This window comes from Stereum hirsutum (assembly GCF_000264905.1).
Source record: "Stereum hirsutum FP-91666 SS1 unplaced genomic scaffold STEHIscaffold_8, whole genome shotgun sequence".
Classification (NCBI taxonomy): Eukaryota; Fungi; Basidiomycota; class Agaricomycetes; order Russulales; family Stereaceae; genus Stereum; species Stereum hirsutum.
In genome coordinates, this window is record NW_006763138.1 from 102,711 (window position 1) to 123,650 (window position 20,940).

The 20,940-nt window shown below is 51.4% G+C and overlaps 7 protein-coding genes across 7 annotated transcripts; 2 read left to right on the forward strand and 5 right to left on the reverse strand.

Annotated features, from left to right (window-relative positions):
* On the reverse strand, nt 1-3,711 carry STEHIDRAFT_147398 (uncharacterized protein; the record flags this gene model as incomplete). Its single annotated transcript, XM_007304655.1, has 17 exons — nt 1-94; nt 152-904; nt 966-989; nt 1,046-1,182; nt 1,248-1,483; nt 1,541-1,658; nt 1,709-1,868; nt 1,928-1,935; nt 2,004-2,064; nt 2,120-2,277; nt 2,333-2,686; nt 2,741-3,136; nt 3,191-3,245; nt 3,298-3,317; nt 3,376-3,458; nt 3,535-3,540; nt 3,600-3,711. The coding sequence occupies 17 exons, from the start codon at nt 3,709-3,711 to the stop codon at nt 1-3; spliced, it is 2,775 nt and encodes a 924-aa protein (XP_007304717.1).
* A 284-nt stretch (nt 3,712-3,995) lies between these two features.
* STEHIDRAFT_168842 (NADH dehydrogenase) lies at nt 3,996-6,114 on the reverse strand. The gene is made up of 8 exons (XM_007304656.1): nt 5,973-6,114; nt 5,679-5,823; nt 5,464-5,558; nt 5,258-5,349; nt 4,903-5,147; nt 4,789-4,844; nt 4,350-4,729; nt 3,996-4,278 (listed from the first exon to the last, which is right to left on the reverse strand). The coding sequence occupies exons 1-8, from the start codon at nt 6,030-6,032 to the stop codon at nt 4,212-4,214; spliced, it is 1,140 nt and encodes a 379-aa protein (XP_007304718.1). The 5' UTR covers nt 6,033-6,114; the 3' UTR covers nt 3,996-4,211.
* A 184-nt stretch (nt 6,115-6,298) lies between these two features.
* On the forward strand, nt 6,299-6,620 carry STEHIDRAFT_58129 (uncharacterized protein; the record flags this gene model as incomplete). The annotated part of the gene is made up of 2 exons (XM_007304525.1): nt 6,299-6,442; nt 6,510-6,620. The coding sequence occupies 2 exons, from the start codon at nt 6,299-6,301 to the stop codon at nt 6,618-6,620; spliced, it is 255 nt and encodes an 84-aa protein (XP_007304587.1).
* A 1,717-nt stretch (nt 6,621-8,337) lies between these two features.
* On the forward strand, nt 8,338-9,157 carry STEHIDRAFT_79756 (Ribonuclease/ribotoxin). Its single transcript, XM_007304598.1, has 4 exons — nt 8,338-8,525; nt 8,606-8,685; nt 8,761-8,864; nt 8,957-9,157. Exons 1-4 carry the CDS (start codon nt 8,348-8,350, stop codon nt 9,015-9,017), a joined length of 423 nt encoding a protein of 140 aa, XP_007304660.1. The 5' UTR covers nt 8,338-8,347; the 3' UTR covers nt 9,018-9,157.
* A 406-nt stretch (nt 9,158-9,563) lies between these two features.
* STEHIDRAFT_168844 (uncharacterized protein) lies at nt 9,564-13,092 on the reverse strand (the record flags this gene model as incomplete). The annotated part of the gene is made up of 4 exons (XM_007304657.1): nt 9,564-11,622; nt 11,677-12,263; nt 12,332-12,783; nt 12,957-13,092. 4 exons carry the CDS (start codon nt 13,090-13,092, stop codon nt 10,608-10,610), a joined length of 2,190 nt encoding a protein of 729 aa, XP_007304719.1. The 3' UTR covers nt 9,564-10,607.
* Nucleotides 13,093-15,647: 2,555 nt separating this feature from the next.
* On the reverse strand, nt 15,648-17,765 carry STEHIDRAFT_139665 (MFS general substrate transporter; the record flags this gene model as incomplete). Its single annotated transcript, XM_007304658.1, has 8 exons — nt 15,648-15,994; nt 16,072-16,122; nt 16,210-16,431; nt 16,511-16,573; nt 16,635-17,009; nt 17,068-17,229; nt 17,288-17,453; nt 17,529-17,765. 8 exons carry the CDS (start codon nt 17,763-17,765, stop codon nt 15,756-15,758), a joined length of 1,515 nt encoding a protein of 504 aa, XP_007304720.1. The 3' UTR covers nt 15,648-15,755.
* A 760-nt stretch (nt 17,766-18,525) lies between these two features.
* STEHIDRAFT_58514 (kinase) lies at nt 18,526-20,083 on the reverse strand (the record flags this gene model as incomplete). The annotated part of the gene is made up of 6 exons (XM_007304550.1): nt 18,526-18,594; nt 18,735-18,860; nt 18,912-19,166; nt 19,264-19,388; nt 19,438-19,738; nt 19,793-20,083. 6 exons carry the CDS (start codon nt 20,081-20,083, stop codon nt 18,526-18,528), a joined length of 1,167 nt encoding a protein of 388 aa, XP_007304612.1.
* Nucleotides 20,084-20,940: the final 857 nt, after the last annotated feature.

Sequence of the window (20,940 nt, forward strand, 5' to 3'; positions counted from 1 at the left end):
CTAGGCAGCCTCGTGAGGGCCGTCAGGTGAACTCTGCGATGGTACCCCGCTCATACTAATCATATTGGTGATGTATGCGTCCCAGTCCGCCCCCCTGTTAAGGAAGGTTAGCACCGCGAACGTACCAAGCAAAGGTCAACGTATAACGTACTCGAAACCGGAAGGTACATTGGTCCACATATCCATCATACGCCCTTCCTCGGTGTCGATCCTTCCCGGACTGACCGTAGAAGGGCTTAGTATTGATGGACCACTTTCAGTGCCTGAAGAAGGACGTCGGGTCTGAACACTTGAAGAGGCGGCGGTGTGACCCCCAACTGGAAGGTAGAAGAGGTCATTTTGACTCATAAGTGTATCTGGCGTGTCCTCTATGGTTGCGGAGAGGGGAGGGGGAGCTTCTTTTCCGTGCGACAAAGTAGCATCATTTGTTTGGGGGGCGTCGAGGTCAAAGAAGTTGAAAGATCCAAAGCTCTCCAAGGCCTGCGTTGTTCTTTCCATCCCATCTTGGGAGTTGGCGCCCCAAGGCCAAACATTTGAGTCGACCAAATTGCCCGATGCTTCGGGAAGATCGTTGGGCGTGACTGAAGGGCACAGAAATAGATCCGCACTCAGCTGCGTGCCAGTCGAGGGTTGTGGCGCTGATGGTGAAGACAATAGAGGTGCCGTTTGCTCTGACACGAGATGGGGTATGGCTTGACAAAGAAAATCGTCCACGATGGCGCCACCTTCTTGAGGATGTTGTCGTCCAGCGTCCAGCATATCAGAGGCGTCCCTTTCGTCGAGATGGCCAAATCCGGTACTACTGTGCACAGGAAGGCCGTCGGAGTCTCGTCTTCGCTTCAACGACGCAGCTTTCGATTCCACTACTTTATCGCCCACAGAGGCCAACTCTGATAGAAGATCACTGATGGTGTAACACCGTGAGTTGAACTGGGAACAAATAATTTCTGACTGGGTAAACTTACCGTGCCCGGCCTAAAGCAAGCCATCTAGCCACGCATATCATGATCAATGCAAGGATACGACGACCGACAGAAGAACGTACCTGTTTTCGTCTGCTTTGAGAACACGCATAGCCGCATGTACTTCTTTCATCTCATTCACAGTGTCGATGGTCAAGCCGACACGTTTCGAGCGAAATATATTCAACAATAGGACTACGGCTGCCGTGAACGCCGGATGCTGAGGGTCAGAAAGATACAGCAGTGAGCATAAGGCATCGTCACTGTATACGTTGAGAAACTGACTTGGAAGAAAGTTACGGGCAGGAACCCTGCTCGCCTGTGAGCGATGTCGACAATATGAATGCATGACCGGGCCGCATTCATGCATAGAGCGAAGGAAGAAAATGATGCGGGAGAAGTGTTGTTGTGAGAGATGATAAATGGCCGGTGAATGAGGATCTGAAGTTGATAGTAGCTGCAGTATAAGGCTGCGGATTGCACGAAGAATATGCGATTCTCGTTTGTTGGATTCCAACGAACTTCCCAAACACAGGTGATGAGTTCTATGAGACCAACAGCAAAGTCGGTAGACCTACGATAATCGGGGACAGTATCGGTCCATCTCTGCAAAGCAGACTCAAGCTGCGCGACCGTTTTCTGTTCCCATTCCGGACCGACGAACCCAAGAGCGGCTTTAGACTTCCTGCTCGAGTACTAAAGAGGATGTTGAGCAAAGGATGAACGTAGAGCAGGGGTTTACTCACTATCGTTCGCAATGCCAGCGCATGTATTTGCACCAGTTTGAGTAGAAGATTGAAGTAGGCCAAAGTAGACGGCCTCGTGGCGGGTTGCTTAAAAGCCTGTGCGGGATCAGGGTGTGTCCAGTACTCATCGTCACAGTTTGTTGGCATATCAAGGTCCAAGCTGTAGGTGATAGCTTGTGAGATATCTAGGATACTTCGATCGCTCAGGAGGAGACTTACTCCTCTTCCTATTCGAACGAAAATACATGAGTCACCATAGGTGTGAAGTCTCACAAGAAGGGAGACAGTAACTTACCTGTATTGCGCAAGGGCGTCCAAGCCCTGAGCTGACGGCCCTATCTTGAGCTACGAGACCCCTTCAAGTAGCTACGGTTAGCGGCAAATATTTCGATATCAAGAAAACATTCATACCAGAAGGCACGTTTCCAAAGCTCATCCTCGATAGTAGGCTTCGTGCGATAGACCTTCCGGCGATGGGCTCCGACGTCCATGGCAAGTCCTATGCCATTTCTGATCATATTCCAACATGCTTGCGGAACAGAAGAATTCTGCACAAATGTCACAGCTAGCTATCAATCAAAGTTCAGTGGTAAATTTCATTCCAAGATGATTTTGTATACACACACAGTGCATTTGAAGGTCGTATAGAGATGGCGGATTCGGAGCCAACCACGACTTTCGCAACATGTCAACCTGAGAAAACCATTTCCATCCAGCGGAATGCCAGGAATCATTGACGAGAACTCGCGGGTCTTCTGAGAAGCGAGATCCATTGGCGCAAACGAGAAGAACCACTTGGCGGAAGCCGTCATCGCGCAGATGGAGGTTGTCATCTATAGCTTTAAAGAAAGTGGGCCAATGCAGAAGTGATGTGAAGACGTTGACATGCTTGAAGTAGAGGTGGACGAGAGAACGAAGTAGGTCTCGGGCAGGAAAGTCGGACGGGTAGGGATGACATTCCAGCGCATGTCGCTCGAACTGGTGACCTACATTGAATTTTAATCCATCTGATATAATTGGAGTGCGGCTCACCGAAAATACTGACCAGAACTCTGGCCGCCTGTTGGGCCGGTGTCCTGCGTCTGTAGCTTCTCCCGCATATTCTGATTTGAGATCAAGAGCAGTCCGATAGAGGTTGACACCGCTTGATTTGCCGATGAACCGGTTTGGGAACTGCTGATCGAGTGACATATTTGTGAGTCTTTCAGAGAGTAGAGCGCTGTACTGATATTCGTCGTCACTTGAGTTTAGCTCTTGGTCGACGGCGGAGTACTGCATCTCATCAACGGAGGGTGAGCCGTTTGAAGGGGTCCAATCCCTGGGTGGGCCCATGTTTGAAGGTTGGAATGCGAATGTATCATCAGCCGGTCGGGAGCCACGGCGCTCTGTGCTTGATTCTCCTTGAGACGATTGTGAGTCTGGGAGGTGCTATCGAAATGAACAGTGAGAGTCTGTGGAAGTCGTATCGACCATGGCTCTTACTTGCTGTAGCAACTGTTCCATCTTTTCCAAACGCGTTTCCAGTGTTTCGACGTATCTGTACCACCATTCTAAGTCTGAGAGCTGAGCACATGATCATCTAGACTCACGCTTTCAGAGGGCCCCTTTTCTGTAACCTGGTCATTAGCGTGGCACTATTGGTGAATCGTTGACTTGTGAAAACTTACCTTGTTGATAATTAGATATGTACATTCACTCCTTGAGTTGATACAATTCGAACACTGGCCTCCTGGCCGCTGTGCTCCATCACCTGATTGGATGTTCAAACATAACACAATGATGAATTCATGGGCCTCGAGGATTGGAAATGATGGCTGGACTCGTACACCGGGCTAGGAGATAAATACTGTCAAGAGGTCAGTTCTATCGGTCAATAAGAGCAGGTACAAACCCTTCTTCCGTTTGCAGCTATCGCATGCTCGAGGTGCTCTGCGCTTCTTGGGGGCAGGAACCTCCGGTACTTCTTCGCCACTCGTCGCGAGATCGGTTTCCGAGGATGACATTCCTTTCCGATGTATGCCCTCACACTCAAGATACAGCGCGGCACTGAGGTTGCAGACAAAGCGTGCACAAATCACAAGCCAATGGCATACGGCGGTGGTTGCGGATTGGTTGCGGAGCAGTTGGCTTACGGCGATCCGACGTTGACAGAAACTTGGAGGCCATGGCGCCGGGACTCGGCCCTATGTCATCATTGTGGCACCACTCACCCTGGTCCTATGTTCGCGGCTTTCCTGCGGAGGCTCCATCTTGTAACACTGCGAATCTGTACAGCCGAGAACCTATGGGCGACTCAAGAATAATAACGGCTACATATGACATCTTATGATAAGTAGCTCACAAACGAGAAGGTTCACGTTCGCGACTCGGGGCATGGCAAGCCAAAGATATCGATGCGTGAAGCAGAACGAGAAACGTCCACGTGTGCAAGGACAAGGGCAACGGAGCTATGTACATGATGGGAGTTGTACTTGTCTGTAGCCCCTCGAAGCGGTCTAGTCCTCTAGTATTCTTCAACCTGGCCGACAACGGGTCTAGGGGGGAGAACGATTGGCCTGACGAAGTTCACCCTGTTGGAAGGACATGGAAAAACAGATAAGTATCGTTATAAAGGCCAGAGAGTTCGTAACGTGGTACATACGCAGATCGATACCTCCTCAAGTAGGTGATCGCGTGGTTTTCCATCTCATCCGGCACAACGCCAACTTTATCCCAGTCTCCCAACGCCTTCTCGTCCTTCTCCTCAGCATACTCTGCACCCGCACCAACATCGTCAAGGTATCTTCTCGTTACCTCGTCTGGGCTAATGACGGGCCACCAGACATTCTGGGAAACCTTGGCGAGGAGGTTGGCAACAGGTTTGGGAACGACGGGTGCGCGGGAAGGTGCGTTATAGGTTACGGTGGAGATGAGGTCGAGGATGTAGGCGTAGGTGAGAGTAGAAGGACCCGGGAGCGAGAGTGTTCCGGGAAGTGAAGGGATGGAGATGAGGTTGGTAAGGGCCTGGGCAACGTCCATGACCTATTGCACTCATGTCAGCGGACATGCAGGTTGAGTAGAGAAGATCGTGGACCACTAACGTGAACAGGGCGGATGCGTGTTCGCCCGTGATTCAGCTTCCACCAGATGGGCCACACTAAAGCGTAAACAGTATAGGTGATCTTTCATGATGGATTATATTCAGTACTACTGACCGGCCATGTTCTGCAGCAATCTGTCCTCATATCCGTACATGGTAGCCGGACGGATGATAGTCGCATTCGGGAATGCGTCATGGACGAGTTCTTCGCCTTCCGCCTTGGCTTGATAGAAGCGGGATGGAGAGTCACGAGAGGCATTGAGGTGAGAGACGTGGACAAATCGTGGGACACCAGCCCTGGCCGCAACAGACGCAATACGACCTGCGCCGGTGGAGTTTACATCGTGCAATGAAAAGCGCCTAGACACGTCGGAAGGTCAGCAGAAGGTCACAACGGTTGAGCGAATACTCAGATAAAATCCGGTGATGACACCCAAGGTATAAAGTGCCAGGGGTGGAAAGAGGCATACTTGGTATCATATTCCCGCCCAGTGAGGTTGTAGACGATGTCGGAGTGGCGAAGACATTCCTCGATTTGGTTTTCGGATCGGATGTCCCATTCCTAAAACAATGTCAGCGGGGTGCTATACGTATCGCGTGGTCCGGTGATTGGAAGAATATTGAGGGCTTGAAGAACAGAAGGTGATATGGAGTGTGGGGGGATGCTTGAACGTACCAAAGGCACAATTTGCCCAAGGTCACCCATAACCTTCAAGTGCCTCTTCTCATCCTCATCGCGGTAAGGAACAACCACCTGGGTTCCGGCCTTAGCTGCGCATGCGTTGATAACACGGTTCATGTCATGGCAAGGTCGCCACGCGTTATTGGACGAACATCAGGGAACATTCGCGGTTAGAGGCATTTGAGCAGAGACGCCACAAGCTAACGCACCAAGCTTGGAAACAAGATAGCGCCCTAAGAAACCGGTGCATCCAAAGACAGTAGCAACGTGCCCAGTGGTAGCACTCCTTCCGGGAGGCCCGTAAGCTATGATGGGTTTCTTGTCCGGGAGAGAGACGAGGTCATGGAGGGCGCGCTGCTCGGTGTGGTCACAAAATTTTGAGTTCGGGGTTTGGCAGTAACAAAATTTCAGTGCATCCGAGGGCAAAAAGTCAGGATTGATAGTGAAGAAAAGAAAGATAGTGAACAAGCAGGTCTTCACAGTAAAGGTTCGGTTACACTCACCTTAGAAGGCTGAGCAGCCACACGATGCAGCCGCGTCAAGGACGCGGTCGTACTGAGCATGGGTATGATATATCCGGCCCAGCACGGAGTCCCAAGTCAAAAAGATTCGATAAGGTATGCCTATGTCGGCGGTGACGATGAGCAAACAGCCCGCTTGCGCTGTCCGACGATGCACTCGGTCTCGGCGAAGGCCGGCTCGAGGGTAGCCCTAACCCCAAATGACGCCTTGCAGCGAGTGAGCTTCGCGCTTTTACGAACCTTGTCCCACTAAAGTTTCCTTCCTGCTCAGTCACTGATCACCCACTTCTTCTGCACTTATTATCGTCATGGTTCAAGGAAAGACGAAGAATCTTCAGAAATCAACTGGCAACTCTCGAGCTGCTAAGAAAGCCGCCGCCAATCCGAAGAAGGGCAAGAGGGCTATTGCACCGAAAAAGGAGGCTCTGGTCAAACAGGCTAAAATGCACCAGGTCCGTCATATTCAACATAAGCCATAGATGTTCAATAACCCTTTGTGTGACTGTCCCATGTCCTCAGAACTTGAGCGCAAAAATCAACAAGACCATTGAGCAGCAGGTCGTGAACGCTGCGAGCTCAGGAAAGCTGACCATCATGAAGAACATCGCTAGTGACCGGTTCGTTCTATAGAGATCCCGTTATCATCTAACTTTCCCTAGATCTGATCCTGTATTGGGCAACCTCTTCGCTGACTCTAGAGAACCTACATCGTCAAAACCGAAGCCGAAGAAAAAATAGCGTGTTTTCCAGTGCCACACCCTCCCTGCCGCTATGGTTGTAAGTCGGAACAAACATCTATATGATATCAATACCAGTTCTTCATGGATACCTTGCCCTTATTTCTACCAGACACACTCTGAGGCAACCATCGAGTCCACGATTTACCCTACGGCCACAGCGCCTACCAGAGAACACCTACAGTCGCGAAAAGAAGTACAGGAGCCACCACAGGATCCTCCTCCTTTACACTGGCGATAATTTCTATACAATCTCCTGCCGGACTCGTCACCATAAGGACAGCTGTTCTCAGCGTACTTCATGATCGATGTGTTTCTGAAGGGCAACAGCTATGCATATCGGCTTCTGGAACCATTCGTATTATCCCAGGACCACCTTGGTAGCTGACTGCTGGATTAATATATGATGAAATCCTTGCGGCGTCTCAAACTCAACCGCTCTTGTATCTCATGCACTGGCATGTAATACAGTGACACGGTATCTCGTCCTTCCCTGCATCTTCTTCTGTGTTTCCAGAGATCATCGTTCTGTGTGGTCAATCGAAACACCATCTCTCCGGTTGTACGTCGCTGCGCTGACACCGATCTAAGATGGAACGTAGCCAAGCAAACGTATATGCTGCTCACGCGGGTGTTTGACAACCGGACTTGGACGTTGCCTGGATGTTGCCTACTGATCACATCCACCTTGGGTCATAATGGTTGCAACGAGATCAAGACGTTGATTCGAGCTCGAGGTCGTACAGCGCATGTAACGAAATTGTCTATTGTGCGCATGCTTTTGATGCGAACAGCTTGCCCACCTGCGAACTCAGCTTAGTAAAGGCAGGAGGCGTACTTCAAGTTGCAGGTACTTGCCTTTGACGCAAACAATCATTACAACGTCATCGAGAAAATCGGTCTCGGATGCCAGTTTTTTACAACTGCTTATCGCTTGAGCGGCGAGTATGCACGTTTGATGCTTCTTGGGCCACATTGGGGAGAACTCGAGAAGCTTGCTCAAAGATCGGCTTTTGACCTGTAGCACGCGGAAGTGTCTAGCGCGCTGCAGTTCAAGTGGGCCATGACTCCTCCGCCCCTATACCATCTATGCATACGTTGATCTGTTTGGCCAGGCGGGGAACTCACAGCGGGTATGAACTTCATACATGAGCACCAGAAATTCAGGTCACTTCGATGCAATGGCAGTGTTGTAACACTCCAACAGGTCCAGGGATAGCTCACAGATCCAATCAAGGCGAAGGAATGTCATGTTTCTTACCTTCCATCTCGCACAAGGAAAAGCACATGGTGCTCTGCTTCAAATCCAGCACACCTCTCGGAGCTCATAACTCCTTTTCGAAGAATGTATTCGCAACCTTTCTTATCATCCCTCTCACCCCATCCTTGACTTCGCCAGGCGCAACGAGATACACTGCCAGGCCGCACATGTGATGAAACTCTTCTCTGCCATATGGTGACCCCGTCATTTCTCGGAATGCTCTCCTTGCGCCGGGTAACCAACGTGCTTTGTATTCTTCCCTGGTATGGAGTATAAAAGGAGAGAAGACTGGGATGTCTTTCCTCAGATCAGAGTTCCTTGTCTGAACTTCACATCCTCCGCCACAAGTCCAAGCTATCATGGCCGTTCTCCGAACTTTCGTCCTGTTCGCCTCCATCGCTGCTAGCTTGGCTGCCACAGTCCCCCGTGCCCTGCCTTCCGGGACTGTCACTTGCGGCAGCAACACGTACAGTGCATCCGAGCTCACCGCCGCGATCAATGCTGGCATCGACGATCTCAGTAGTGGTAACCTACCGGGTTAGTTTCACCCTGCTCTATCCATGGACGTGGACCAGCTACTCATAATGTGACTACCTGTTTTTGTGCATGGCTTGCAGATAATTATCCTCACCAGTACTACGACGAGGCTTCAGAGAACATCACACTGTATTGCAGCGGCAATGGACCATGGTACGAGGTACGTCGCCCAGGTTCTAATTTCCCATCGGACTCCAGCATTCTATTTTCGTCGTACTGAGTCTCCGTCCAACAGTTCCCACTCGTCCCCGGAGGTGCTATCTACACTTCCAGCGACTCCGACTACAATTCGCCCGGAACTGACCGTGTCATCTTCACCGAGAGCGGCACATACTGCGCGTGAGTATACCACCCAACCTATGATTTTACTCTTTTCATCATACGCCAGCGTCCGAAGTCGAATGACTGACCTTCCGACCTTTTCGATGCAGGGTCGTCACACATACTGGGGCGGCTTCCTACGACGGCTTTGTTGCTTGCGAAGGCGACTAGATATTGAGAGCTGTAGTGACTGTAAGGAAAAGTATTATTTTGCCTGTAACTTGATCAACGCTATGACATTGTATTGGACGCATGCAAGAAAAATCAGCTGGTCTGAAGCCTGACCGGCATCAGCACCAGCAGGTGTACACTGGTCGTAACTCTGGCACCCAGGATAGTCGTATCATGTAGAGAGACTCCTAGTCTTCTCAGCACGCCGGTAAGTTAAGACACAAATGAGCGAACGTTAACAGCGTTCGTGCCAGAACGATACTGTGGCGCGCCACAGGCCTGCTATCTATTCACCGTCATTCATTCAACTTGTTCCAATGCTACCCCGTACCCATTCTCCAACACGCGTTGCACTCGGTTTCGTGAGTCCCGTTACAACGTACAATCGAGCCGCAGCTTGTATTACTGGTATGGAACATATTACTAGTAGTACAACAAGTACAGCGCACTGGTGGCGCCCATATGTACGTATGCGCCACAGGACTCGAAAACTTGGACCTCGGGAAACGGCATCGACAACGAGAAATGGCGGTCATGGGGGAGTAAGGGAACAGGTATGTGAGCGGAAAGAAAGAGCGGGCGAAGGGAAGAGGGGGCAGAGGGAGGACAGAATGATTCGGAGACTGCTATGACACGGATTGGGGAGGGATGAGGGGGGCGACAATATTCCATATTGGCCCGAGAATGAGAACGTCAATGGAAGGTGGTACTACTACAGTATAGTAACACATTGTGAGGAGACATGGATGGAAAGCAGACTTGAGGGCGAGGTCGGACGGAAAGGGTGGAAGTGAAGAACAGAGACGTCGTCCCAGACGCAGAAGAGAGAAAAGAGGGCGAACAGTTAGACAGGGTGAGTCGGGATGAAGGTGAAGATAACGGGCGAGGCGATCATAAGTGGTCGTAAGAAGATGCAAAATAAAACAGATCGTACACGAATTGAACGACTGATGGGAAATGACAAGTATATGCTGAGTGCTATTCGACGAAGGGCAAGCCCGAGTGCAAAGACGCAGAAATGATACGGTGAGGCGTGCATGAATCCAGCAGGGCGCAGAAAGGTACAGGACCAGGCGCGAGTATCATCAGGATGAATATCGTATCGGGATGAACCCAAAGAGATATGTGATGGGAGACCAAATAACCATGAAAGAATTGAGACGAGATAATACTGCAAGGAACCAAAGAGAAGAAATGCATGGGGATAACGGCAGAAAAACAAGGATGCTGCGGGATGGACAATGTAACAACACGGTAATGGGGGTGTGAAGGGAAGGGCAAGGCTAACAAGGAAGTAACGGTCAATGCAGGGAGGAGAACAGGCGAAAGCGTCGGGAACGGGAACGTGAAAGATTGCTTGTATGTAACAAACGAATGCATGCGATGAGGAGAAAGTTCGTATGAGACTGCAATGAATGAAAAAAAGGTGCCATTATCGGCGACGATCGAAGGTTCCTCGGAACAATGGGCGAGGCTAAAACAGAGAAAGCGATGCGGGCAAGTCAAGTGGCGAGGGAGCAGGACATTTGGATGTAGACGGAGCGATGAACATATGAGTCGGAAACAAAAGCAGCGAAAGGCCACAGGCATTCATGACTGTGGCAATAAACCGCGCTCTCTCAAGCGTTGCTCCCGCTGCCCCTGCAGCCATTCCGCTTCGTTCTTCCGACGTTGCTCCTCAGGGATAGGCATTCGTTTCCCCTTCTTGAGTTCACGAAGGGCATCCCATATATCACGAAGGTCGTCAAGTCGCGTCTCAGGCAAGAAGGCAGAGCCCTGGATCTCACAAAACCGAACCACATGGAACATCAACTCCTCTGCCACTTCCGCGTCCACGAAGTTGGTCATTTCGATGGGGATGAAGGCGTCTTTTTTTGTTCGCTTGTAGATCCGCCTGCCATCTGGCGCGCGAGGGGGGTTCTCGAGGGAGGGCTGTGAGAGGAGGCGAGGAATCGGAAGGAGCCAGGGAACGGTTGAAGGCTCAGCCAAGATGCCGGTCTTGGGGTCCTGTTGTAACCGCCTACGTGCAGTCGATGAAGGGGTCTCGGAGGTTTGCGCATGCCTCTCGTCCTCGTCGTCGGAGAACTCGTCTACGACGAAGGGTTCGGGCCTGCCTGTACCGGAGGGGCCAGGATCAGGCTCGGCACCGTAACAGTAAGGCATAGGGTCGAGAACATGACGCCTTATGCGCATGTCCGGTGAGAGGATGGGTGTCCCCAGCATGAAGGCATGAGCGTCCTCCGAGATGGTGATGGGGTCTCCTCGCGCGTAGGCAATATCGACTGCAGTGGGCTGCGGCGGTCCACTGAAGGCCTCCGCCTCTTCCTCGGCCAACGTCTGAGATTCGTTCAGTCTGCCTTGAACACGGTTCATGACGTACACCATCCCCTCCCCATCGCGCCATTGCTGCATTTTTATGCCGTTCCTGCGTTTATAGCCTTCCACCCAACCGTCGCTAGCCTTGAATTTGTGTTCGGGGATTCCAAGGAACTTTGCAGTCCTGATGGCCGCCTGCTTTATGTCTTCGTCATGGATAGGCTTGTCCTTCGGCCAGTCAGCTAGCCATCGGTCTAGTTGGCTATGAAGCTCAGGAAACTTCGGGTCTCTAGAGGCGCGATCATCAGATGAAGAACAATATCGAAGGAAAAATGAGCTTCACTTGAACTTTGCAACCTTGCAAACCTCGTCAGTTGCTCTGAGCCACCTTTCCTTATTCTTGAGAATCTTGCTAATCGTGCTCCGCTCTACTCCGAACCGTGCTGCAATGTCCTCTTGGCGCATGTGGGGGTTGTCTCGAGCCATGACGCATATCTCCTTACGGTCGGAGCTGTACAGGCGTTGCTTCCGGCTCTTGGTCGTCCCGCGAGGGACTTCAGAATGCTTGCCGCCACGCGTGCGTGGTTGCGTTTCAAGAATTGCGGCGGAACCACCACCGGAGGAGACGGTCGTATGTGACGTAGTGCTTAAGGCGGGAGAGGTGGACCGATGATTGAGGGAAAGATTGGATGCGGCAGAAGCGGAAACGGGAGTGGACGCAGATGCGGAGTTGGCGGAGTCTGAAGTCGATCGACTGTGGCCCGAGTGATTCGTTAACGTCGGTTGTTGTATGGGCTGAGCCAACATAGGCGTCGCCTTGCGAGGAGTATATTGGCGGATAGACATAGGCGGTACTTGCTGCGGGTATTGATACGAAGGAGGATAACCTGCGGCGGGGTCTTGTGAAGGAGGACGGGGTGCAAAATGCGGCTGATAATGTCAGGACAGTCACGATAAGCGGTTTGTAAGGCAGACGGTCTTAGAATATTATGACCCACATCGGAGGACTCTGAGCGCATGTTTTGTGCGGGAGGAGCATCTCTGTCTGCACGGGGGTAGGGTGCAGACTGGGCCTGTGTGGCCTGACGGTTCTGACGGCGGGTGGAACCTCTGTCAGGCCCGGTGCTACTAGGAATCTGAGGCCCAGGTGTAGACTGAGGAGGACTAGTGTCTAAGGGAGCGGGCTGATATGGAGGGTACGAAGTGTGCGCGGCCTGCGGCTGGTGGACGTATGGCGATGTGTACTGAGCAGCATAGCCGTTTGCAGGAGGGTTGTGCACGCCAGAATACATTCGAGGATAATCAGCAGGAGGAGGGTGAGTGTTTTGTGGCGCATAATGCTGCCATGATGGAGGGGGGATTGGATTGGCGAGATGAGGCTGATATGGTGGATTGGGGTAAGTGTAGTGATAGGCAGGCTGCTGGTACTGAGAATTAGAATCCATCTCGACTGCCTAGCAAAAGATCAGGGTATATCGGCGTCCAGCAAAGACACGACGGGCTCAATTGCGGCCACAGGATGCGCGTCCTGGGGACAGCAGATGGTGGAGGAGCGAAAGGAGGAAGACGCGAGCGTGTCGGGTCCGGCCAAGTAATTTAAAGAAGTATCGCAATTATGCGCACCGGGAGACTGGCCGGCAGCCGCCCCGGTGCGGAGGCTTTTCATCTGTTCCACTTTGCTTGCCACGCGAGCGCGCTTCCTCGACTGGGACGCCTTCAAAGCTAGCTCATTCCCTCGGTACTCTATTTTGCTCGACATATTTCTCGCAAGTGCTGTCTTGCCTCGTCGAAAGCTGACTGAAGAACTTCATCCAAGGCGCAGTTCCTTCCCGAGAACAAGTGCATGCGTCCTCAGGGTGTCGTTGTTCCGAAAGAAGTTCTTCTCACGCCGAATTATCGCCACTCAACTTTGATAGACAGGATCGTGATCCCTTTCGTTTACAATGGCCTCCCCTTGTCCTCTGGTCTCCAATCATCTCCTCTTGCGATACAAGGGTGCCTACTTCCGATTCTGCTATCGATAATGGAGTGCGTATGAAAGTTGAATTTCCCTGTCGAGGTCACACGAGAACTTCGTACGTCCTGTATCGGTCCTAACTGTATTCTCGCTCCTACGCCGTTGCTTCTTGACTCCTTGCGTGCGTGTCGAAATCAATAATCATCAGCAGACGGGTCACCTTGGCTTCTTTCAGAGGCTACCTCTCCGCCACTTGAGCAAAGATAGCCAAGCGCTCCACTCCCCCTTGTGTGGCGCTTGGGCCCTTCAAGGGGCCTCGTCCTCTTGTAGCCTGACTTCTCCGTCTTCTCGAGCTCGAAGTCTTTTGGTGTTGGCCTTCTCAACAGGCTTGGAATCGGAGTTCTTTTCTCAGCCCGTGCCGGAAATGAAAGACACATGCCTACATTGCCACCATACGTCCGACGAATCCGAGGTTGGCGCCTCTAAATACTTGACGGCCTTGGTACATAGACTCGACGTGGACAATGCACAGTAGGGTATCTAGCTCTCCAATAGATCTCACTATTGGGCCTCCTCGTTCTGCTTGTTGATCTGTTCCTATACTGCCAACGGGCAACCTCGTCTGAGCGCTCACCGCTTCGCATTGGCCATCGAGAACTATATATGTCTACCCAGCGTATCGCGCTCATCTCATGGGAGCTTTCCTCCGCGGTTAGGCCATCCGCTAACGAGTTTTATACACGCCTTTAAATGCCAGTCATACCGTTTACTTGCCTCTGCGGTCTGTTGACTACGGCTTTGTAACTGTGGTAATCTCGTGGCCCAAATTGTCGCTCGACAGCACTGGATCTCCTTATTTACTGCCCCCTCGCAAGTACCCCGGATGCAGACATCGATCACTGAGCTCGATCACTCCCCTGAGGAAGGGCTTCAAGCATCCTTCCGACCTCAGGCTCCTCGTTCTCTACCAAAACATGGGACCTCCGGTGAGAGTACAACTCCCCTTCTAATTTATCATCCTACCTAATGCGAGAGCCCTCCGGTCTTCAGTCGCGCAGAACATACCCAAAGAAGCTATAGTTTCTTCCAGGCGGCGAAGACTCGTACTCAACGATTCAGCGGGCGACGTCTCAACCCGTTCCGCCTATTTTCAGCCTATCCTACTTATTCGCATTCTCCCGGTCTCCGACCTCCCTTTATTGCACAGCAGTAAACAACCCGCAAACACGTTGTCTCTGTCAAGGTCTAGTCTATTTAGAGTGTCATGTACTCCCGTCCCTTATAGATTCGCGATCTTCTCCCTACTCGTGCCGCTGGTCAAATTGGAAACTGATCGTATCGAACGCCGTTTGGATTTCAGAATTTATCGATTTAGCGACCGAGGCCTCTTCCTCCGAAGTTGAACGGCTTTCAGATGGAGGTAGCCGGGCCAACAGGGGCCAACCGCAGCGCATCGAGGACAGATCTACAGGATTGAGAATAAGGCCCTCCTGGATTCAGGTTTCCGGCCACGGCAAGAACATCATTATTTCGAGTCCTCGGAGCAAAAAAAAAGCTTGGAACGAGAGGTGGCCGTCGGCTGACATTGGCTTTGCTGCTCATAGTACTCAAACAAACACGCGCAAGTAGCACTGTCTCATTCTGTGACCCTGTAGGTATAGGTGGTAGTAGGTGCAGGTATACGCGTTGTGTTGTTCTGCGGTCTTGGTCTGGCCATTTTAACGCCCCTCAGTGGACGGTTTCGGTAATGGTTGATGAACGGTTGATCAATGAGCTCGAGGCTGAAGCATGTCCGAGCTAAGGTCCGTTATGCTATGTCCGATGACTTCCCGCAATGCAAGCTTAGACTTCATAGCAAGCAAGTGTTAAGTAAAATACTTCCAGACCAGGTCCCAAATATCAGTTGTGCTTTCCGCGGATGCAGGGACCGGAAACGACGGTATCTTCATATACCTACAAGGAGAAGGAATTTCTCCACCCACAACTCGTACGTCGATCGTCAAGTTGTTTCATCCAGTACTTCGTGCTCATCAAGTGACTTGGTTAGGACCATACACGTTTGTTTGCCTTGAGTAGGTCCTGCCTCTAAAAGACGACAGTCTGGTGGGGAGCTCTGAGCTTGCTTAAGAGGAGCTCTTCTAAAATTACCGATTAGTAGCCTGAGCTCTGCGCGACAACATAGACGCGTCAGGACTTGTGTTGGGCTGCTCATTGCTCACTACTATGGGTATCGCGTCGCTGGTCTGCATCCTAGATGGGCGATCGTACGTCTCGTGCACCCTATCAACGGCAGGAGCTCAGATGAGAAAAAATATGGCGTCGGTTCAGGCAACACAAGTTGAGGAAACGGCGAACCAGAAGTGGATTCAGACGGAAGCAAAAGTTTGTTGCCGCCACAACAGAACAGATCGGAAAGGTCCGAGCCTCGCTGTTCCCGATCAGAGCGCTTGGTCAGTGCTGTCATCCTAACTTCTCCTCCCGAGAAATCCCGTCCTCTCGCCACCCCACCCAAGTAGCGCCACCAACGCCGCCGCAGCAAAACAAGATCCCACGTAAACTATCATCCTTTCGTACTTTCCACCTTCCACTCCGAATCCACTGTGACTACTTAGGGTATTGCTGTGGGTGTCAGACGAAACCATGGAAGACGAAGACCCGGGTAAGGCCGTAGAGATGGGAGTTGAGAGGATGTTTCCCAATCCGGCTACAAAGACGAATATCTGTGAATGCATGCTCTACAAATATGACGGAGTTCCTGCGAGAAGATTGTTAGGTACTGACTGGAAAGCATGAGGATCCCCATGATCGTCATAGAAGCCGAAGGATTGTCTTCTACAGCAGGGGAACAAAGGCCGGTATCAGCCATCCGGTCCATCTCATATAACGCACGGTGAGCACATCAGCGAACACAAGGCTTACTGGTAATCCCTTTAACGAACGCTTCCCACAGGGCGAACCAACCACCTGCCAACATTCCATACACACCACCGAACACGAGCACACCTGCTACGATATTGCCCACGACGCCCCAGAGCGTGAATGTCGCGACGGACGTTAGGGAGAACATGACGAGCGCGAGGATCCAGGGCGAAACGTGGTCGGAAAGAGCGCCGAAACCGAGCTTAGCGATAACGGAGGCTCCTAAATCAAGTGAAAGTTAGAGGGACTGAATGACAGATGCAAACGCCGTCGTGGTTCAAAACCCATGTCGGAGACCTACCATTCAGAAGGAAAAGTGAAAGTGAGGAGGTTGAACGTGATACGTTCAAAGCGGAGGCAAACGCTGTAATACCAAAGGAGTTGGTCAACGCTAGAATTGACGAGGCAAAAAAAAATTAACTGACTGGGCAACCATACAATCGGCACATAATACGCAAAACCTTGCAGCGTATTCGCCAGAATGAAAAGCAACCAGCTCCAATCCTTGAGCCAGACATATTCCTCAGCTCTCCACATCCGCGACCTCCTCGCGGCATGGACCCTACGTTCCGGAAGGCGCGGCTTGATCATCAAGAGTGCGGCCGCAGTACATGCGGCTAATATAATCGAGAGGTAGCGTAGAGTTTTGGCGATACCCCAGAGCGAGAAGAGATGGGGGAGGAGGACGGGGAAAAATAGGCCTGCGAAACTAGTTCCTGCATATATGACCCCGTAGGCTATGCCGCGACGCGCGACGAACCATTCTTGCACTAAGTTGGGAACGGGTGCATAGAGCAGTGCTGTGGAGAAGAAAGAGATCAGCGTCTAGGAGAGGAACAGACAGGTATGTTCGCTCACCTCCGCCAATTGCGTAAAGTGCACCTTGCAGTCCGACTAGTTGCTTTACGTCATCAGTATAGCTCGCCGAGAACAGGGCAATCCATGATAAAAGAGCTCCAAGCCACATCACAGGCCTACGAAGTCGAGGGAATCGATTGCTGAGGGGATAAAGTAAACAACCTGGTTTTGTCAGACGCCAATAAACCGCATCAAATTTAGGAGAATGTGCACGACGTACTTATGCATTGCGACAATCCTGACGATAGAGTGCCGATGAGAGGCAAAAAGTATCCCGCTCTTGACTGTGAAGCCCATTTCGAATCGGCGAGGTAGGCGTCGAGGAAAACACCATAAGAACTAGGAAAGCCCCAGGCAATCGTTTCGATAACAAAGGCACCAGCCAACTAGAGTCATCCAAATACATATCGTCAGCATGATTCGAACTGCATTAAAGGATAGAGAAAGAAAAGAAGACCTACGAACGACCATGCCTGGTATCCCCCATCTACCGGAGCAAGATGTGATTCATTCCGGAGTGTCGCAAGATCAGCTTCATCCTGGCCGTGACGGTCTTGAGGTACAATCGGTAAAGTTGTGGCTGGGGAAGATAAAGACCCATCCAAATGAGACAGCTCCATCGATTCTGCTGGTTCTTGCCGACTAGATGACGGTGTGGCGTCGAAAGCTGGTGTTGGGCATTGAGACTCGGCAGGCATGTTCAGAGTGTACTCAGCTTGCCCTGTTCACTGAGCTTTATCGTCAGAATGGCCAAGGTCACGCTAGATCCTCGAGGATGTCGGTAGTCCTGTAAAGAAAAAATCCGAAGACTTTCTCGAACGTAAATAATACACTTGTGAGTGTACGCGAATGCCTTCGTATGTGTGGCGTGTGGCATCAAGATTATCGTGGGAATACTGATACGTTCGAGTCCGAAAGCCCTCATCCATATGAGTGTCACTTCATAGAAGAAACTCACCCTGACAAACAATGTTCAAAAGACTAGCTTCCTATAAGATCGCTTCATTCTATCATACATACATCCACTTCTTCTGGCTCCCGCATCTTGAGAAAGTAAACAGACAGAGAAGATTGAAAGACGAGAGAAAAGGGAAACCAAACCAAACTTCAGCACAGAACACAGAGCGTAAATTAGACTCTCGCCAGAAGAGCCTTGTCTGTCTGAGCTTTTCGGTCACCGTGTACCGAGATCGAAGAGAAATTATAGCGTGAGGGGACATGACGAGCGCCAGGGGGAACGTTATGTATGACATGGAGAGATGAGGTGAGAGAGTGTGTGATGAGGAAGTATGAGGTGGCGTTGGGTATCGGCAGTGTGTAAAAGCTGAAACCGATGGATTATTCCTCCGCGGTGGTTCCGGGGTAATCGCGGTGGGAGGGTGAGAATGGTGATGTGGGTGGTACGAGCGGCCCCAGGTCGCGATCGAAGCGGAATGAATCACGAGAGATTTGAGGACATCAAAAAGTGCTGGCCCAGGCCTCCAGATCAAATGTCGATGACTTGGCGCTTTCTATCCATTCGTGTTTCTGTTGCCAAGCACGAGGTTTGTGAGAATTTGACCAAGGAAAGACGGGGGGTGCGGGGAAGGGGGACAGTAAGAGTAACGAGATGGATAAAATGGAGGGACGGAAGAAGAGTGTGTATGAATGAGGTAAAAAAAACGTACCAGAAGATCTTTCGGTGTCTGTCTTAGTTCCGGATCCTTCAACAAACACCCATCCACAAAGTGCTCTGCCATCTTTGGGAACCTCCCCTCTGGAGTCAACCTCGGGGCCGGTTCGTTCACAATATGCTGCAACAGCTCCAAAATACTCATTGTCATAGCCCCACCCTGCAAACTAACACCCTTACTCTTCCGCTTGTTTTTCTTCGCCTCCTTCTCCTTGTCCTTCTTCGACGCCTTAGATTTTGGAGGCGGGAGGCCGAGGGGATGGGGCCTAGATGGCGAAAGGGTGCCCTCGAAGTCGGAGAGGTCAGAGTCGTCGTCTGACACGGAATCGGAGAAGGGAAAGCGGCCGAGAGCGAGTTCAATGAGAGAGATGCCGAGGGACCAGACATCTGATTTGACGGTATATTGCGCGCCCTGAATACGCTCGGGCTGTGGGCCACACGGAAGCAAACGTGATGAGGTTGACGCCACAGGGGAAAGGAAAACAGCGGGAGGATGATAATCAATGTGCGGAGATGAGACGTACGCTCATGTAGGTAGATGTGCCGACGAAGGTGTCGGCGATAGAGTTGATGAGCTCGCCAGAGACGCCAAAGTCACAGATCTTGATTTGTCCCTTGGAATTGAACAGGATATTTGAGGGCTTGATGTCTGTGCGCGGTGACGTAAAGTGCAACGTATCAGCGAAGAGTAGGTAAACCGGCAAGAAGAGTGGGAGACATGCCGCGATGAATGATGCGATGGACATCGTACAGATAGGTAAGACCTTCAAGGACAGCGAGGGCGACTTTAGCGACGACCTCGACATCGATGGGTCCTATTCGTTTGTAGATGCCGTCTAAGGAGCCCTTGTCCGAGAATTCCATGCATATGCAGATATTTGGGTCTGAAAGGAAGGCGCCATAGAAAGAGATGATGTATTCGGAATGACAGTCATGCATAATCTGGAGCTCGCGGAGGATTTGTTTGCGGACTGAGGGCTTGGCATCTATGAGGACGATCTGGACTACAATTTCACAAAGAGCATCTATGGTTCAAGAGGCAGATATACGCACCTTCTTAGCCATGGTAGTGTGTGTTGGCACATGCTCCACCTTCTTCACGCTGCCTCCGTTCCCCTGTCCGAGCTCCTGCAGCTCCTTCAGATCCTCGTCCCTCAAGTCGTACTTAGTCTCCGCGTTCATATCCAGGCTGGCAAGAGTATTGGAGAGCGTGGTGTGGTATGACTTGCGGTTGGACGAGGCGGCATTCGAGGCCGGGGCGGATGTAGGTACGTTATTTGCCAGCAGCAAGCTCTCGTCTCCTCCGGCTGGTGTCGAGTGTCCCTTGGTAGACTTGAGCGCCATTGGAGGTGGCCGCTTCTTCGCCTTTCCACCTGCTGTAGCTGGTGCGGCGACTGGTGCGAGTCGGGTGGGTATTGGCATCGGCTCTGGTTCTGGTGCGGCTTTGGGTTGTGTCACGTCGAGCTGGAGGGCCTTGAAGTTGCGTTTCTTACGGATTGGAGTGGCCATGGCGCGCAGAGAGCTGGAAAGACTCGAAAAAGAAAAGTGAAGATGGGGTTGCTATGCAAAGATATATCAATGACGAGCCCGACGGTGGGAGTAGACGGACAAGTTGGCGAACGCTTTGCGACTGTTGCGTTGACTTCGCTTGACGGGCGGCACTTTCCGGCTTCTTTCCAACTTCGCCACCCTCTTTCTCTTCCTCGCCCCATCCATCTTTCGCTTTCGTCCCCTTTTGGCGTCTGGCCATGGGTTGAATATTGCTCTTTGCTCCCAGTGAAGGCTTGGGCACAACAGTGTTGGCTATCATCCACTCAACACTCAGCGCTGGGCGTCACTTCTAACAGATCCTTGTCTACTTATACATTCCCATATTCTTGGATTCCCTTCCTCGTAGATAAAGCCCTTCATCTGTAAGCTTGGTTCTCGCACTTTACGGCCATGGTTGCCGCCACATCTCGCTCGTGAGCTCTATGTTGGCATGCGGTGGCCCTCGGCGCACTCTGGCAGTGGATTTCCTGCCTTAGACTCTTTTCAGGACACGGACGTACTTACGGGAGGGAAACCTCAGCGAACGCCGTAAGGGAAGAATCAGCGCCCGTGTATGGTGGACATGTACTCTCGCCGGTCCTTTTCTTGTCATTGTATGGCATCGGGTGGTAAGGTATCTCTTCTCGTTGCCTCGTACAATCAATCAATTG

Excerpts from the sequence above, each read along its gene's own strand:
- STEHIDRAFT_79756 (XM_007304598.1), top strand. The coding sequence starts at position 8,348 with ATGGCCGTTCTCCGAACTTTCGTCCTGTTCGCCTCCATCGCTGCTAGC. Across the intron at positions 8,686-8,760 it reads GCAATGGACCATGGTACGAG|TTCCCACTCGTCCCCGGAGG; the intron begins GTACGTCGCCCA and ends TCCGTCCAACAG. Across the intron at positions 8,865-8,956 it reads GAGAGCGGCACATACTGCGC|GGTCGTCACACATACTGGGG; the intron begins GTGAGTATACCA and ends TTTTCGATGCAG.
- STEHIDRAFT_168842 (XM_007304656.1), bottom strand. The coding sequence starts at position 6,032 with ATGCTCAGTACGACCGCGTCCTTGACGCGGCTGCATCGTGTGGCTGCT. Across the intron at positions 5,148-5,257 it reads GGGCGGGAATATGATACCAA|GCGCTTTTCATTGCACGATG; the intron begins GTATGCCTCTTT and ends CGACGTGTCTAG. Across the intron at positions 4,845-4,902 it reads ATTGCTGCAGAACATGGCCG|TGTGGCCCATCTGGTGGAAG; the intron begins GTCAGTAGTACT and ends TTTACGCTTTAG.